The sequence below is a fragment of the Vanellus vanellus genome (assembly GCF_965231255.1).
Source record: "Vanellus vanellus genome assembly, chromosome: 6".
Taxonomy (NCBI): domain Eukaryota; kingdom Metazoa; phylum Chordata; class Aves; order Charadriiformes; family Charadriidae; genus Vanellus; species Vanellus vanellus.
Window position 1 is genome coordinate 36,294,342 of NC_138911.1, and position 19,144 is coordinate 36,313,485.

Sequence of the window (19,144 nt, forward strand, 5' to 3'; positions counted from 1 at the left end):
CAGTACTTCAAAAGACTTCATATATCCTTGAAATACGCACATAATCATCTGAAGAAAACACTGAGGAGAAGATAATCTTGATTCACCCCGATATAGACAATTACTGCAAACTCTTTGCCCATACCCCATAAAGAGTTTGAACAGGCTTTTTCAAGTTGACTTGTCCCATTAGTTAACACCGAAAACATTGTCTTCCTAACCTGAACAGATGCAGCTGCAAAGAGATATTAAAACCAATTATTGAGCAATTTCGTTGGTGTTTCAAAGGACCATTCATTTGCAGCAACTAAACCTACTTTTCTTATTCAATGGCTTTAAAGCAATTATGAAAGATATAAAAATGTTTGGTGTTATACCTACATTTTGGCTTCAGGCTAAAAGTCTACGTATGTGGCAGAAGGGAATTTTTCTCTGTAGTAATGCAGCAATGTATATCTAGAGCCGTCTTCTAATATTTTAAGAAATGTTATTAACTGTTGAAGCCAACAAAGTTTCCTTTTGCAGATCCTAATAATCAATTTTCATAAATTTCTGAGTGTATACTTTTACTAGAGACACAGACTTGAAAAGAAGAAATAAATGAAAACAAGATCTCACTCTATGCATGTACAGAAAAAATTGTTCATGAAGACAGTTTAGTTTATAAAAATGTTTAGTGCCACCAAAATTGCAGCTTCCTATGTCCTCAGGTGTTTCACATACAATAAAAGATCATAGTTATAGTATAGTAACTCACAATTCCATCATATAAAGCCAAAAATACAGTATAATAAGTTATTTTAATTTCATTGACAATATAAGTCCCCACAGGCCGGCTTACTTCCAGACACAGCAATTCGTGATAAGAGTACAATTAATGAAGTCTTCACTTCTGTTTGAGCAGAAGTTGAGGATCAAATGCCCACAAAATAGCCACTTTGTCCTACTGCTTCACAGAACTCAAACCAACATTTCTCTTAAAAACTGGATTAAAAAGCACTTTCACATAGATGTGTTCCAGTATTAGACCTCAGATTTATTTTCCCATGATCCTTACTGACACTGTTGCCTGCTAATTTACAAGTTTTGAATCATCTGCTTGTTTAATTGCACTACTGTTGCATACTTATTTAAAATGTTACCTGTTTACACTATTTCAGAAGGGTCTTTCTGAACATAAGAATAGCAAGCACTGTGATTTACAGAAGATATGGCAAACGGTAATTATGTTAATAATGAACAGACTGCAGTGAGATAAGGACAATCATCATGGTTTGTGCACTGAATGTAAGCAAGTATCTCAAAAAAATGTGCAACTTACCGAGATATGATTATACCATTGACTTGAAGGAATTTAAAAAGCTCTTGTGCCTTTTCACGGTCCCGTGATTTCTCCTTGGCTGTCAATGTGTCGTAAGGTACCAATAAAGGATGACTACCTCCACCTTTAGTAAGTTGAAAGAACTGTAAGTTTTTCTACTGTAAGATTTATTTTGCTTCAAGTACAAAAAGGAACTATTCAATTTTAATTATCTTACACTGTCGTCTTTCAGACTGTTTCCTTTCCCTCATTTTCTTTGTCTTTTTTTTGTGTGATTCACAGGATTCTGGCTTACCTTTGCTTTCCAACTCCATTTTCTTCTTTTTGGCCCATATATTATGGTAGTTTTCTGCCATTACCTCAACCATTCCCTACATTACCATCAGAAAAAAACGAGATGCAAAATTAAAAGGTGACAATTAAAAATTCTGTAATTCTACATAATTTGACATTCTTGAGTAAAGCCTACACACTCATGGTAAAGAAACATCACAGTTAAGTGTCATTTCTACATTCAGCTGTTTGAAGTCAGCACAGGCCCAGGATACATATATATCACATGCTGTTTACAGTCCCTTCCCTAGCTTCATGACAACTTTTTCTAGGAACTCACAAAGCACCATTTGAAAAAAAAAGTAGAAATCTCTTCTTTAAATATGTAGAGTATGGCATGCACCTTTCTACATATCACAACCACAGTCACAAATACACCCATGAAACCTGATAAAATTCAACTCATTAATAATAAACCCCCAAATCTATTAATTCTTTTCAGCACAACATATGCAAAACAGAAATACAAACCTGAAGCTCCCTAGAAAGCACCACATTAGAGAGATCAAGTGGCGCCGGGATATACCCATTTCCCTGCAGGAAAAAAGAGAATTATTTTCAGATAAAAGTATTTCAGATAAAAAGAATAAAATATTCAACTACAGCATCTCTGTTGTTGATCTGATTAGAGTAACACCATTCACATTTTTAAACTTTCTTGTAGAAACAGTGTTCATCTTTTGTTTTGCAACGTGCTGAAGACACACAGGATGATTAACAGAATACATCTGCTGATGTGGAAATAAGAAGGTTGCTGCAGCTACTTAGATCTCTCTATTCACAACAGACGGCAAGCTGCAAAGACTACGCTTTTCAGCCTGAGAGAGGAGACCAACTGTGAGGCATAGAAGATGTGCCTTCAAAACACGACAGAACAGTGTGGCAACAGCCTGAATGAATCATATACTAAAGACAAGACATCACAACAAAAAGTTAAAATAGGTTAGTGTCTCATGGAATTTAAAGACTAAGAAAAAGGAGTGTGATATATTTATGGAGTCTTTAAATGTTTAAAGTCTGAAAGCTCTAGTGCAACAAACCTATTAGGCACATGTTAAATGTGAACGGTCACATATAAACCAGCAATTTCAATCATGTACTGAAGTTAAACATCCACTGAAATCCTCTACTCAGTCATGTCTTTATTGTTCAACTTCTTGGGCAAGAAGGTCCACCTGCAGAACAGGTTCAACTGGCTGGAAGCAGAGCTGCCAGAGACAGAAGGACTCCCTCTAAGGGAGTGAAGTTTCCTGAAGGGATAAGAAATGCTGAAGTATTGTCTTGTAACCGAGTGCTCAGGGGTGACTTTTGGTAAGCAAAACTGGTGCTGGGGAATGAACCCAACACAAGCTTAAGGTGTCTGATGCTGATGCTCACAGGATCAGTGCTTGTGTAACTGTATATAAGGAAACAGCTTCTGACGCATCTTTGCACACTCCTTGAGGAACTGCTTATGGTGGTAGGACTCTGCCCAATGCATTGATCATTAAACCTCATTATATTTAAGTACAAATGTGTGTTTAATTCACCTCAAGGGGTACAATAAGAGTTCCCCACACTTGTCATAGTTTTGCCCCCTCCAAGACAGAGACATAGAATCACGGAATCATTGAATTGTCTAGGTTGGAAGGGACCTTTAAGATCATCGAGTCCAACCATCAACCTAACACTGCCAAGTCCACCACTAAACCACGACCCTCAACACCGCATCTACACGTCTTTTAATTACCTCCAGGGATGGTGGCTCCACCACTTCCCTGGACAGCCTGTTCCAATGCTTGGCAACCCTTGCTGTGAAGAACTTTTTCTTAATATCCAATCTAAACCTCCCCTGGCACACCTTGAGGCCATTTCCTCTTGCCCTATCACCTATTACTAGCAAGAAGAGGTCAACCCCCACCTGTCTACAACCTCCTTTCAGGCAGCTGCAGAGCACAATAAGGTCTCCACTCATATTGAGCAGCAGTATCAACATGCTATTACAAAAAGCTACAAATTAAAACAATAGTCTATATCACATCAAAATGCTAGATACTATATAATTACCTGCCAATTTTGCCTATAGATTTAACAAAAAGTATTAGATGTGCAATCTTATTTGTCAGTCATAATTATAATCTTGACAAAAGCCCATTTCAGGCTCCTCTGTTTGACCAAAAAAGAAAATTACTATATTTACTTATTATAAAATAAAAGATTTTAAATACTCTGCCATGTATTCTTTGAATGACTGTATGAAAACTCTCTTCAGGTCTTCTGAGAATATGAATAGATGTGATCTCTGACAGCCTTACCATCTTAAAAGTTGTCTTTTTGCAATCACTTCTTTAGCGTTACTGCACAGTTTTTATGACAGTGACATGACTTTCAATCTCAGAACTCTAACATGAAAAGTTTCATTAAAAAGAATATAAAATTAACATTATTTTGCATAATTTCTTAGTAAATTAACAAACAAGTCTTTTGCTTTCTAAAACAATTTTCTAAGCAATTCCACCTCACCTGGCTAGACTGAGATATGCTGCGGAGCTTTTCATTTTCACGCTGATGTATTATTGCTTCTCCTCCTTCCTTGGTCCTTTCTAGGCTCCATCCCATAGCCAACATGGTTTTCAGTGATTCTCTGGCAGGCCAACGATAAATTTCCTTTTCCTTTGAAGAAAATAATGTAAAATTTCTCTGTATTTAGCAAGTCGCAAAAAATCAGTAAAAATATTCTGTCCTTCTTTACAAATTGTCACATGCCACAGAAGTAAGCGAAATTTGTACATTGTATCTAAAGACACGATGTAGTTCTTTTTACATGAGAAAGAAGCTTTAAAACACTATTTTTTTGGTTTTGTTCTTAGGGGTATTTATTGATGGGGTATGTGTTACAAACTAACAGCACTCAAGTGAGCTCTGGAGCAATAATGTAGTTATTCTTATTCATCGACTCCTCTAGCCCAAAATAATAAAATATTGATGGCACTACAAGTGCTATGAAATTAGTTAGGCAAGTATGTACATTGGAACGCATCAGCACACTGAAAAAGTCTTTCTATATTTATATCCACTCATGGATACAGAACATTACTGATCGATACACCTCTTCAGATGAATACAGCCATCGATAAAGACGTTACAGAAAATCTGAAAAGTTGTGGCAAAGAAAATCCTGAGTATGTCATATCAACACTTCTCAAATCAACCCAATAAAAGTATTTGAGTTCATACCATAAATAAGAATTTCTATGACAGCTACTTAATCTGAGACAATTCAGAAAACTCTCTTTGAACTGCTTTAATAACACCTCAAGCAACAATTCTTCAGCTCCTCTCCAAAGATTTCAAAGCCATTTACAAACCTTGGGAAATTAAACCTTTTGAATCCCTCTTGATTTTTGTCATCTGCATTTTCTGAACAGGAAAAGTGTGGTAAAGAGGGACAAATGTAATTGACTTATTTGAGTCACTGAATGAGTCATTGCAAAAATATGTAACAGAATTCAAATTCAGTTCGCTGTTCTGACAACTAGAAGACATTCATGCCTAGTCAAGAAATTAAAATTAAAACTGCATTCAAAATAGTTTAAATGTTTTCCCCCATTTTCAACTGAAGCATCTCCTACACTTTCTTTAAAATTTTCTACCATCTTTCTTGAAGACAAATTGCATTCAGATATGTTAAAGTACACTTTCATCTAAAACCCAGGAGTTGCTGCCAGTCATTCCTCATCGACGAAGACCTGAAAACCCTGTGCTACGGATACTTGGAATACAAACGGGCCCAGGCTTATGAAGATTGCCTAACATAAGCAAATTGTACAAAACTCTTGTGTAAGACAACTAAACAACCACTTCAGTGTATCGGTGTCGCTATTCTTAATTGTAAGAATTCTAGCTTGTCTCTCTTCCTTTTATAGCATATACTTGCAATGGATTTTAAAAATTACACAAATCAATCTACTTTGTATTAACGCAGCTGAAATTTCCTCTATTACCTTTTCAGTTAAAGTCTTGAAAGGTCTTATTAATGGGTGAGTCTTCGTATTTTCATCCAGTGAAACACCATATTTCCATCCACTATTAGTCTGAAAAAAATAAATATACTGAAATAAGACGAGATGAACATAGATGAGTAACGGCAAATTGACCAGTTTAGTTTGTCATATTGAACTGCTCACCTACTCCAATAGCTACTCAGTGCCACAGAAATTTCTGTTAAAAAAGCATCTGTGGATACACCAGAACAAAACACGGCCCAGACAGTTGAGATGCCGTCTATGAGTAGTAGGTCTCATGCAACCAGTTCTGAGCCTAATATACATTGGCCCCTTTCAAAGAGGCTCATGCATTAAGATGGTACTGGCTAAGGTTAAAAAAAAAGTCTCTCTATTCTCTGGGAGGCTAAAGTCAGCAAGACAGAGAAGAAAATGTAATTTTAACAGATCAAGCACTAAAGAACATAACTTCAACGAATCTTTGACCTTAAACAATATTAACTGAAATTTATGGCTTGAGATTAATGTGTGTATATTTACATATCTATATATATGTAACCTTTCTCTAAAATTTGCATACATAGCCCCATACAACAGAATTGTTATTTCTATATGACTGTTCTATAAACTCACTATTAATTTTTTATTAATTGTCATAATAAGTTACTTAACACTATCTCTATATTTTTCCTTGAATGAAAGAGGTTTAAAATTCATACTTGGGTTGAATGAGTTACTCATATCGAAACACTTCCAACATAATTATAAAAAACTGCAACAACTCCATCAAAATTCATTTTTCTCAAATTTAACTCTAAAAGTTTTATTTATTTACATTAAAATCTATTTGCAAAATGTAACACTAAAAAGGCCTTTATTAAATATTTCACCGTACCATTAAAATGAGATAAAAAATTATTTAGTATATATTGTCTTCTCATAGCTATTTTGAAGCAGTGAAACAGAAACACAACACAGAGGCAGAGCGCTTGGAAAATTATAGAGGAAATAAATACATATCAGACTTCTTAAAGCTAAAAAGAAAGAAAAGCTATAACTACATTTTTTTTAAATAAAGAAAGGACATTAGACTTCCCAGGCACTCTCTTAGATCACAGAGCTGCTGCAGCAAAATTGAATCTCTGACTCCCACTTAAAAAACATCATTACCAAGCAAAATTAAGCTAACATCTTAGACAAAACACAAACCAAACCAAGTTCCCCTTTTTCAGTCCCCTCAAATCTTTGTCCTAAAGAATTCTGGCCACTTTGAAAAAGTGACAAATTTCAATGCATTTTCTTGAGCAAAAGGTTTCTTCCGAATATCCCTAAAGAAATATGCAGACATTAACGCACTCCAAACAAGGGCCTATCAGTTAAACTGTCCAGTTTTTCTTTCAATATTAGACCCAGGTATTATTTACTAGTCCTTTTCTGACTGCTGCCAATCTCAAAATAATTCTTACCTTATCAAAGGCCCATTTATCATGGGAATGTTCAGCATACTTGCTGACAATATACTCCAATTTTTCAGGAAGTACAAGGCTGTAAACAAAGGGGAGTATGGTCATTCAATCATAAGTTACTGCTGTCTGATTTATGAAAAAAATTCTGTATAATATAGCATTAATCAAAATGCTTCATGTCCAGATGAAGGCAAGACATTTGGCTTTGCAATTCCATTTTCTTTAGAAGAAATGCCACAAAAAACCCCAGAGCTTTTTGGCATTTACGTGGAATCTTCAAAGACATAATAGTTGCACTTATTAGCAACTGAAATCACAAGAAAAAAAGACCCTCCTGCTTCACTATAAACTACAGGTATTTTTCTTGGTAATTCTGCATACAGGGCAATATTAGTATGGATGTTTAACATTGCATAACGATGGAGGGGTAAGACTTTAATAGCAAGAATTAACTAGTGATCCCCAGTTCTTGAATATAAAAGTATTAGAAATCTGTATTTTAAAAGCACAAGACTACTAGAAAGGCCAAGGATCTATTAAATCACTCCACATGATCTGCTTATTTTGCCGTATCAGGTTGCTACAGATCAATTCTCAAAATTAGAGTGAAGATTTTATAAAAATTGGGCAATAGGCCAATTGAATCACTTACCAGATTTTGATGATCTTGTACCATTTGTCATAAGCACACTCTAAATAATGAAAGTATCAAATGTATTACAGGAACATATATCCCAAACATCTGAACTATTAAGTGATAGGATACATAATAAGTATAGAATTTACTATGTACCCTGCAGATATAACGTGGAAATATTTAACACCTCTACAGTGCTGAGAAGAATATGGTTTATATCTGGTAAACAGGATATGTTGCAGTGAAGTATTTGACAGCAGGAAGCAAAAATCCCTGCGCTACTTCTGAAAGGTACTAATGTCATTAAAAAGTCAGTCACCCACCAACTCTTCCTACAGAGAAGAAAAAAATGTTAATAAGGAATAGCATAAAAATATTTAAGGAAAGGAAACCACTGTGATTTATATAACTCACTTTGCTGTGCTGACAGGTTTGGGATCAAAATTCCCTTCTGGGTCCACTGAAGTCTGCTTTTCGAAAGTTGACCTAATTCGTGTATCTAAATAATCAGGGGGCAAGGCACCAGCTATAGCACTTAGACAAGGCAAAGCCATTCGAAAGAGCTCTGGATCATACTTCTGCAGGAGAGATAGGAACTGGTTGGAAAATCCAATAGAGAAATATACAAAATGTTAGTGAAAACCAAGCAGCCATACGTACAAATATTAGAAGATGCAAACAAACAGTAAAGCACATTTAAAAATTAAGCAAAGAGCAAAATTATTGCTGCATGACATCTATTTTTCTTGCTATCACCTTGATACATTTTTAAGACTACTCAAGTTAACATAAGAGTATGTTGACATTTGTGTAAGTATATACAATACAAATATGACTCTTAAGCTTTCGTAGGGCCTTAGGCATACACAGAGTCAAGGGTTGTTTGCCTAGTTACAGAAGTATGATCATCTATAAAATACTGTTTTAGTTCTAAAATTACTAATTCCTGTCTTAACTGCCAAAGACATTGTCATTTGTCCCTCCTTTCCTCTAATCTATTTCAGTTTAAGTCATGCTGGTTAAAGGAAATTGTGTTTTACTATAGCAAAGTCAGTTCATTATTTTTCCAAATTGTCCTGCTAAGAGGTGAACTAGCACATTTGCTCTTCTTAACAGTCATTTTAGTTCTCTGTAGAGAACACAGAAGTACTTTATAAATAAAAAATACAAGGTGAAACTACATTTGAAGAATCTATCCTTAGTAACTTGCCATGAAACATATTCAAGATCACTTGTTAGAAAAATTAGATTAGAAAAAACTAGATATTCTAATCTAAATAGATTAGATTAGAAAAAACATGTGCTAGAGGAAGTAGCAGCAGATCAGTGTAGGTTGAAGTTCTCCTTCCAGGTCTCAAACAACATTCTTAGTATGCTTAGGGGAAAAAAAATAAAATAAAATAAAATAAAATAAAATAAAATAAAATAAAATAAAATCACTTCTCTATCTTTCAGATTCCCCTTCTGCAAAACAGGCATAATGATATAGCTTTGAAAGGCTTTAAAATCTGACGATGAACACTGCAGTACACAAGTTTGATGCTATTATAATTAATTAATAAAGTTTTACTCAGATAGCACAGGCATCTTTTTGATGTTATGACACTGGCACCAATCAAGCATTTATATGAAAAAAAACAAATTACAATGCAAATCATTTATCTTGTTTCATTATTAGAAACAGAAAGACTATATGCTTCTATAAATCTGAATGACCACTTCGTGTCAAGAAAATGATGAAGAGCAATTTTAAGGTCCGTTGAAAATACTTGCTGATAAAATTATATGTTTATATCACAGCAAGCAGAATGCCTAAAATTTTGAGGCTTTAATTTCCTCTAGTTTTGTAGCAACCTTCTTTAGTGTGTATGGCACAAACAAAAGAATTGAGATCCCAGGGTAAATTACTTCCACTAAACAGCTGGAAGCCATGAAAATACCAAACCTGTAAATAACTTGTACAAAACAGGACAATAGAGAATACTGTAGCTCAGCAGATTTACACAACAATTTACAGAAAAATGAAAAGGCTATTATAGAGGGCCACCAATATTGGCAGAAATATATCATATTTGTTTATCTGTAATAAGCTAAGACACACTAATTGGAACCATTGCATTGTGTCAAGCCCTCCTGACACTCTTTGCACTTGTGACAGTAATAGGAGAGAGGTAAATATCAACAAAATCAAATACAAACAAGGCTTAAAAAGCCATTTTAGAATAATGAAGAGACTGTGTTCATTTCCATACTATAAATCAGAATGCCTAGGGAAGCAATCATCTGAATCTGTTGATTAGAACTGGAACATAAATTCAGTGAGATGTAATGCAAAAATTTGTTATTGACCCTTAGCGAGAATCCGATTTTTGAGTCGAATCAAGTACAAAAAAATATTTAATCAGCAAGGCATTTCTCCTATCAGAAGTGTAACTTTTTCTTACTCAGAGAAAAAATGAGTAAGTGAAAAAAATCCCAAGATCACACTTTGGAACAGGAAAATGGAAAGATGTTTATTTGGCCAAGAAGGCCAATGGCATCCTGGGCTGTATTAGAAGGGGGGTGGTTAGCAGATCGAGAGAGGTCCTCCTTCCCCTCTACTCTGCCCTGGTGAGACCGCATCTGGAATATTGTGTCCAGTTCTGGGCCCCTCAGTTCAAGAAGGACAGAGAGCTGCTGGAGAGAGTCCAGCGTAGGGCAACTAAGATGATTAAGGGAGTGGAGCATCTCCCTTATGAGGAAAGGCTGAGGGAGCTGGGTCTCTTTAGTTTGGAGAAGAGGAGACTGAGGGGTGATCTTATTAGCGTTTATAAATATATAAAGGGGGAATGTCATGAGGATGGAGCCAGGCTCTTCTCAGTGGCGACCAGTGATAGGACAAGGGGTAATGGATTCAAGCTGGAACACAAGAGGTTCCACTTAAATTTGAGAAGAAACTTCTTCTCAGTGAGGGTGACAGAGCACTGGAACAGGCTGCCCAGGGAGGTTGTGGAGTCTCCTTCTCTGGAGACATTCAAAACTCGCCTGGACACCTTCCTGTGCAACCTCGTCTAGGTGTTCCTGCTCCGACAGGGGGATTGGACTAGATGATCTTTTGAGGTCCCTTCCAATCCCTACCATACTGTGATACTGTGATACTGTGATTTCTAAGAATGTTGCGCCATATTTCTTAAGCTGGGCAACAACCAGAAAACTAACAAAATACAAGTGTATGTTTGAAAACAGACAATGTAAATTTATCGTGCGTACACTAACAATTTGACAAGCATATACATATACTTCTTAAAATTAATTTTATGTCAGTAAAAAGTATTTTAAAAAGTGTAGCAGGGCTAAGATAGGAAAGGCGACAACACTGACTTGGTGCAGCAAGCAATCTGCCTCATTACTAGTGTAAGGCTATATGGCTATATCAAGACAAAGATTTGACATTTCATTAGTTTGGAGAGAATCTTTCAAGATTCAGCATGCATTTTTTCATTAGAAAGTTACTTCATTAAAAGCATTCATTGCCTTGCCTCTCATATTAGGTGAAAGAATTGTTAAAATAGGAGCTTTCTGTACTTGGCATGGCAAATTATCATTGCAATGCTTTTATAGTCATCCCATACTGTAATGTGAATTACAGTCATTACCTTATGAGACAAGGAATCAAATATTCCCCAGAAAAGTTTTTCAGTTAAATGTAGTTCTTCTTCTGCTGCAATTCCATAGCTTCCCATTCCTGAAGGCAGACAATAATATTTCCAGCACTGCTCATAGTGATTTGTCAGAAGCTAGATTTTCAAGAAAATAAAATTGCACATAAAACATTGGTATTTAACAAAATAACATACTGGTTAGTGAAGTCTGTACTGCCAGTATCTGTTTAAACAGTTACATTATTATTATTATTATTATTTATTTCTGTCTTTTCATTTCTACTGGCTCATTTTTTCTTGTTTTTCTTTTTGGGAGAGCGTTGGGCCCATGCTGTGAAAGTATAAAGCCTGTATTATCCCCAACTGCTGCTGCGGGATTCTCAGTGATGAAAGGAAGCAGCAAAATTGCCAGATTTCAGGACTGTCACCATTTGAGTACAGCTTAGCTCACAGGATAAAAATAGAGACAACAGAATGGGTATAAAACAGGACGTGACAGATTCTGGTAAAAAGTTTTACAAATTTCAATTCATTTTACTTCTGTCATTTGTAGCTGATGGCCTCAGTATCATTCAAACCATTGCAAAAGACACCTGCAGTACACACTTTTAGCCATGCCTGCTCATCTCTGGAAAAACCTATGGAAAGAACTATTGTACAGACAACCTGTAACATACCAGTTAAAGAGCTAGCACATGATAATTGTTGCACTTCCCACATAATCTCATGATTTCTTCTTTAGAACTAAAAATTCCTACCCACGGGAAAGTCTGAAATTCCTTTTAGCATTAGACTAGACATTTGACATTTTATTTTTTCCTGCAATTTTGTTTAGGAAGGGAAAATAATAATAAAAAACCCAGAACAAACACTCCCTCTTCACCACACTTTTGCTCCAACGTTACTGGTGCTCCAGAATATGTCTGTGAATCTGGCAGCTCTGCTTTAGAGTATGACAGAATTTCAATTCTGCCATAAAAAGACCTGTAGGCCTAAGATCAGGCCCTTTTATTCCAACAGGAAGAGGAGGCAAACCTGACAGAAAAATCCTAAATAAAAGTTATATATCATCCCACAATTGTAATTCTCTATTTATAGAACAAGAAGGTGGGTAAGACTTCAGTTAAAGACTGCTCAAAAATAAAAGGTGAATTCTGTTCCCTGTATACGATTCTCTTTAGACTTCACTCAAAATTTGTTCTCAGGCTGTGCATCCCAGAGAGAGTTACCCTAGTCCATATAGCAAAAGAAGAAATATCAATGTAACACTAACATTTAATTTAATACTTTCAAATACTCTTCTGCTGAAGAAGCGAAAACGTCAACAGTTCACTGAACAAAATCGCATAATCGACTTGGCATTGGACAAGACTTTACAAAACCTTTAATCATTATACTCAATTCTAAAGACTTTATGAAACCATAACATTATTTTCAATTCAGAAGTCATTTCACATTGCTGTCTGTTCTGGTTTTAAAAACATGATGATGACAGATTACTGCGAAGTAAGTTTTACGCTGAATGCATGTACAGAAAGTAAAGCATTTACCTTGAGAGGCATTTTACAGTATTCATTGAGTAGGGGCACATCAAAAACTAGCCTTCTCAACAGCTGTTGTAGCATAGAGGGTCGTAAGTGGCTGTAATTTAAAAAAACAGAAGTCCTTAGTAAAATTCATACAGGCCAGTGAAAATGAAATAAAAACTGAAATCAATTTGCGTATTGGAATGGAAATCACTCATTAAAAGTATTTTGAAAAACTAATAGTAGGTGCTTAAGGGATGTCCCTATGTCTCATCTACGTATAGAAGGATATAGCGCAGAAAGATGTGCTACTTCTCAGCATTGCTGCTACTCAGCATTTCTTTTCTGGCTATTTAATTTCCGTGATCTATAGACTCAAAATCAAGGTAAAAACGCTCCTTTCATATCTCCCCCTTAGTCTTCGCTTTTCAACTTGAAGATTCCTAGTCTACTAAGATGTTCCAAAGAAACAAAATTATTTCTTATGTTGATCCCTCTTGATATGCTTTTCTGAATCTTTTCCATTTCTACTACATACTCTTAGAGGCAGGGGTCCAGCACTACAGACAAACTGAAAATGCACACTGCATTACTAATTCCACAGTACCTCGCACAGACAAGTAGCATTACAGTTTATGACAACGATCAAGAATTATGATTCAGTTGGCAAATCTGCATTTCAATTCCTGATAGAACTTCAGTGGTCAGTTCAGTTTTAGGACTTGGAGAGTGGGGGCTAGTTTTTCTTCTTTTATTTTTTAGCTAAGGCCAAGGTTCTTCAAACACTATCACACAAACACGTCAATCCCTTAACACTCCCTGTCAGACTTGCCAGATTATTTTTGGTAATTACTGGGGTTTTGTTTTTTTCAAATAATCAGAATTTATCCTGTATCACCATAAAGCTCATATCAACACGACAGCTTGTATAATGCAGTACCCATAATGGAAAAACGAAATCTATTTTCTCTTTGGAAAAAAAATAATCCTATCATACGCTCTGGTAGTTTATTTCATGCAAGAATAAAATAATCTCAGTTCTACATTATACACAAAGAAAGAAATTATTATAATACATATACTGCTCAAAAGAAATCAATTTTTAAACAGGTATCGTACATACTGGCAAATAGCAAGCAGGCATTCTTCAATAGTGTCTCTCTGTGCTTTTGTAAGGGAACGTCCCTTGGATAACCTATATATTGTGTGAAGTGTAGAGTCAACCAGAGAAGCATGATGCTCTGTTCCAGAAAAGAGGGGAGCACATCTTTTGAGTAATGGAAACACAGCTGAGCAAATATATCTGTTTAGTGCAAGAGCTGCCTCTGTGGTGCTCAGGGAAACCTGTATGAAGTAGTAAATGATGGTTAGTATCATGGAATAAAGGTTGCTCAATATGAAGTCCATAAAACATAATAATGAAATATTCCAGTCCCCTTAGCAGCTGGGTATACACATGAGGAAAAAAGCTATTTTTTTTTAACTTGAGAAGATCCAAGTCATCCACTTATCTCCTACCTCCTGCCCCACTGCACTCTGAACCAATAGGAGCAAAGAAGAATATGAAGCTTCTTTCTTTAAACATGTTAGCAAAAACCACAAAGCATGAAGTAGCACTTGTCATTTCATCTAATTTCTTCATACCTACACATATATGGATATTCAGTGTAATTCTTGGAAGCAGACATGAAATAAAAGTAATCATTAGGCCTATTACAGTATATCCAATGTACTTACTGTATAATTAATGTAAGCCTGTATTAAAAGTTTTTAAACTACATTACAGTGTTGCTTCATAAGGTGGTACTGAATGCTTATGATCAGACTTAAGCACTATAAATTAGTAGTAACTGAATTATTACTGTTTCTGTTTATAGTGAGCCTATACAACCCTTTTTAAAAAAAAAAAGCTGTTGTGACTTGAAATTCCATTTCTAACACTTAGAGAGATACTATATCCAGCCACTGCATCTAAACACCATAGCAAAATACTTACTGTATCTAAAGAGGCAGAGGCTCTTAAATCTGGTAAAAATCCAACTTCCAGTAGGTGAAGGAGGAAGCTTTGGTCCTTAATACCATAGACACGGTCCAAAAAGAGTACCATGGGTGCTTTATGATCAGGACAGAAACTTGCAGACATGTCTGGCTCATTTACTGTGCCATCTAGACAAATGTATACCGCAATTTTTAATAGTCAATAATGGATAAAACAAGAAAAAACAAGACAATGAAGGACACTATAATTACATTTAATGTGTAAAATCACATGTTCAATGAAAATTATATTCCTCTTCAGTTTTCTTGTATGCTGAAAAGGATACTAATTCTTTATTATTTCAAAAACCCTATTATTTTGCAACTTATTAACCTTTCACTCTTAAATTAAAGCTTAAGAATGAATGGTAAAATATTCTTCTTGTTTCATTACTATTACAGAGAATGTTTATATGGTAAAATTAAAGATAAATATTACTGCAAATATTAAACATATATAGTAACTGTGAAGTCAAAGAAGGTTAAGAATTTTAATGTTTGTCTCATGTAAACTAGAATAGAAAGAACATGGGATCCAAGGGGAAGACAACAATAACACAGAAGTTAACTGTGTATTAGATAAACCATCACTGACTGGAAAGAGGAATAGACAATTCTTGTGAAACAGAAAGGACAACAGAAGGAGGGGAAGGAGGATAAAGTTATTTTGCCCTAGAAGAAAACAACAGACTGGTAGTTTATAGCCCATGGAACATGGAGAAATTAATAGGAAACATGGAAAACGTACGCCATAAAAACCTCATCCTCTGTTGAGTTTATGCTTTATAGAAAATTTTGTGGAAATAAATCCACTCTGGACAATGACATTGACCACCTCTAGGAAAGAAGCAACAGTCACATAACAAGCAAGACGACCATCATCAATACACCTCTGCACTCCAAATTCTGATTTTGAATTATTTTTGAGTTCCAGAGTGAAGAGGGTGAAAACTCAAGAGTCTTCACTAACTTTCCCTCCCAGGCAGTGTTAAGAAGGCTGTTAGTTCCACTGACAAAAAATCAATTTCAACCTCAGTGACAGGTAGGGATCCAGGTACAGATAGGGAGCTACGCAGTTTTGACACAGAGAGAGCAGTAGGTCCATGCCATGCCCTGCATTCAGGTTTTCTACGTGTATACACAGTACCCAACAGTTGGGTTTTCAGAGAGTAGCCTCATCCCCTGGAGGTGAGAATGGATGAATCAGAGTAGTAAGAGAAACAGACAGGTCCTACAGCAACACAGCAGCATAGCTTCAACTCCACAGTGGCAACCCTTGAGGTACTAAGGAGGACATATATCTTGGGGAAGGAATGGATCTAACTGGGAAGAAAGGAACTAATCTCTTAAGAGAAGAACTACTCCTCCACCCTATGTCAGCATCTCCCATTGCACATAGGATTCTCCTGTGGTAGACAAGGCCTCCAAGGATATGAAGAACCAGGCAGTGGAAGTGGGATACTGCTGTATTAGGCACTAAGCTGGGTGGCTTCATGATGTGTAAGAGGATTCCACGATAACTTCTCTATACTTGATGGGAGGACCTTGTGGGAGGCAGGCAGAGATCTTGAGTCTCAAAGGACGGCTGAGATAGTGGTGTAGAGAAAAGGGATTTAGTTAGACTGATTATAAAAGGGGGAATACTTCTGGGACAAATGAACAAGTACAGAGATAGCCTGCACCTTAATAAAAAAAGAAATCAGGCTTCCAGCATTGAATGTTAGAAGTCAGAGTGGAACATTATACCTAGAAATTGGGGAAAAGAGAATATGTGTGGAGAGGCACCTTCTTCAGATCAGGACAATCCCAAAGCAGGCATGTCTGGTTTTCACTTCCTCTGTAAAGGCCAGGGAAGAAATAAACAGCACAGTTCCAAGAAACAGGAAAGGCAATTAAAACTCAATGTGCATGTGCAACATTTTAATCAAGCAAAGACAAACAGGACTTTGCACTGAGTCATCAGTGACCAGGAGAGGGAATCAAACAAAGGAGCCAAAAAGTCTGTATACAACACTAAATTCTTCTGTATGGTTAAATCATTAACAAAACTGAGTGGGGAAAGTAGAGAATGCTGCACTTCAATGCAAACAACTCTAAGCCAATGCATCTGCAGAAAAATAAGACATATCTACGTGATGCTTGAGCTTGGAACTGACATTACAAAGAGATCCTGAGGGTCATCACTGAAATTCTGTGAAACCACCAACTTAATGTGTAGTAGTGACCAAATAAGTCAACAAGATAATGGACACCATCAGAAAGGAGTATTCAGAATATGAGAGAAGGCATCATTTTGCTGCTAAATAAAATAGAAAATTAATACATAAACCAAACTATTGTGTGCCCACATTATCAGTACAACCTGCTCAGATCTTGTGTACATCCCACAGCTGTTTTCCATATCTCAGGACTGCAGAACAGAGATAGTGAAGGTACACAGAAGGGTAACTAAAATGAGATAGTCAATGGAGCGGCTATCTTACGATGAGAGACTAAGAAAAGTTGAGATTCTTCAATTTGGCAAAATAAGGACTGAGAAAGGATATAACTGAGATTTAGAAAATGATTAATGTAGCTGACAAGCTGAATGACGAACTGCTATACACCAAATCCCAAAATACTACAATTCAAGGGTGTTAATTAAACTTTGTAGAGCATAAGGTTAATAAAAAGAGATGCTTAAAGAGTTTCTTTATGTTGCAAATAGTGAAGTTCTGGAACTTACTGACATAGGAGATTGTGGGTACAGACATTATTACCAAGGGATTATATACATTCTTGGACACCATGTACAGAAACAGATAGTAATGGGCAGGGAGGTACACTCTGATCTTTCTAAACAAATGACTGGATGATGCAGAAGTGTGAAGGGACTGAGTCCAAGCTTTCACATTCTACCTGAAGAGATAGCGCCTCTACAGCCACTGCTGGAGACAAAGTACTGGGATGGACAGCCCATTGGTGTGATTGTGTAAAGTATTTCTTATGCTCTTACATTCTCTGCTCTGCAGGAGTAAGTATCTGTTCTACTGGAGAAGCTCTAATTGATACTTATATAATTAAAATCTGAAGAACAGTGCTCTGCTTGTACTCTAACAAAATTGCTCTATTTTACACCTGAGGGCTTTTGTGCCAAAAGATTTTATAAAAAGAACTGGTCTAATAAAAGTATTGAAGTTACCTTTGTTAACTGCTGACAGCTTTAGTGGTATACTTATAATCCCAACCAAATCTTCAGTAGGCACTAGAGATCGAAGGATTGACCTGATTCGAATAGCTTCCCCTTTTCCACTTTGAATTAGCTGTTAGAAAAAGTTTATTGATTAAGAAATTTAGTACTGAGGGATTTAAGAAAAATTTCCTCAAAATACTGGTATCAATATGTTTTTTTTAGACAGTGGAAAAAAATGTACAGAAATTCAATTTATCCCAGCACTCTAAGGGAGTTGCTGATTTTCAGCTGATCCTACTTTTGAATCTGTCCAAATTTTGATATCATATCAATAATTTCATGTATTATAAATTCTCAATAACACAGTGGTGATAAAATGATGAAACTGAAAGCTTCTGAAATACTCATGTTATTTACAGAACCTACAGTGCCAGGTTTTGAGCTTGCCTTTTTATACTATGAACAGATGCAAACCTGTCTAATGTATCTATGCATTTTTCTTTTATTTCTATGCAGTAAAAATTTCAAAAGGCATTAACAATGAGGTAATTGATTCCTTTCAACTTCTAGCAGAAATTAGGTATTCGCAACCTGTGTCTCTGAAAATCTCTTCCAGTAATTTTCTTAGCCTGAAACTACTGTCTCTGGCAACAGACAGCTACATACAGCTTTACAGCTAATAAAGTTAATAGCTAAAAGTTAATAGTTTATAATAGGTAATAGTAAGTAGGGAGGCTAGAAGCCAAATTTCTTGCTTCTTGTTTATTAAGATACATATTGCATTTTCAGTTGGATTTATGCTACTGAAGAATTTTAAATACTGACAAGCAGAAGTCAGTCTAGCTAAACCAAGTCTTGCATGTGGCTGTTACAGGCATTACAGTCAAAACAGTTATTTTACATATTTTTCCATGTCTTCATGTGGTGCAGATACTATATTTCACCAGCGCACACAAAAGCAGCTATCACAACCTTATGAAAATGATTTTTACAGCTTTCTAGAGAACAGCAAAGGGACAGTTTCAAAAATTTAATTGGTAGTATATGTG

The 19,144-nt window shown here is 35.8% G+C and overlaps 1 protein-coding gene across 1 annotated transcript in view; it reads right to left on the reverse strand.

The window, feature by feature from the left end:
• Positions 1-19,144, reverse strand: part of RYR3 (ryanodine receptor 3) — a 253,870-nt gene that overhangs the window by 70,959 nt on the left and 163,767 nt on the right. Inside the window, exons 46-57 of the mRNA XM_082485921.1 lie at positions 18,105-18,225; positions 14,883-15,052; positions 14,010-14,230; positions 12,911-13,001; positions 11,355-11,495; positions 8,134-8,297; positions 7,083-7,161; positions 5,617-5,706; positions 4,136-4,285; positions 2,105-2,167; positions 1,596-1,671; positions 1,301-1,424 (exon numbers count right to left, since the gene is read on the reverse strand). Of these exons, the coding sequence (XP_082342047.1) occupies positions 1,301-1,424; positions 1,596-1,671; positions 2,105-2,167; positions 4,136-4,285; positions 5,617-5,706; positions 7,083-7,161; positions 8,134-8,297; positions 11,355-11,495; positions 12,911-13,001; positions 14,010-14,230; positions 14,883-15,052; positions 18,105-18,225 (1,490 nt within the window). The remainder of the gene's footprint in view (positions 1-1,300; positions 1,425-1,595; positions 1,672-2,104; positions 2,168-4,135; positions 4,286-5,616; positions 5,707-7,082; positions 7,162-8,133; positions 8,298-11,354; positions 11,496-12,910; positions 13,002-14,009; positions 14,231-14,882; positions 15,053-18,104; positions 18,226-19,144) is intronic.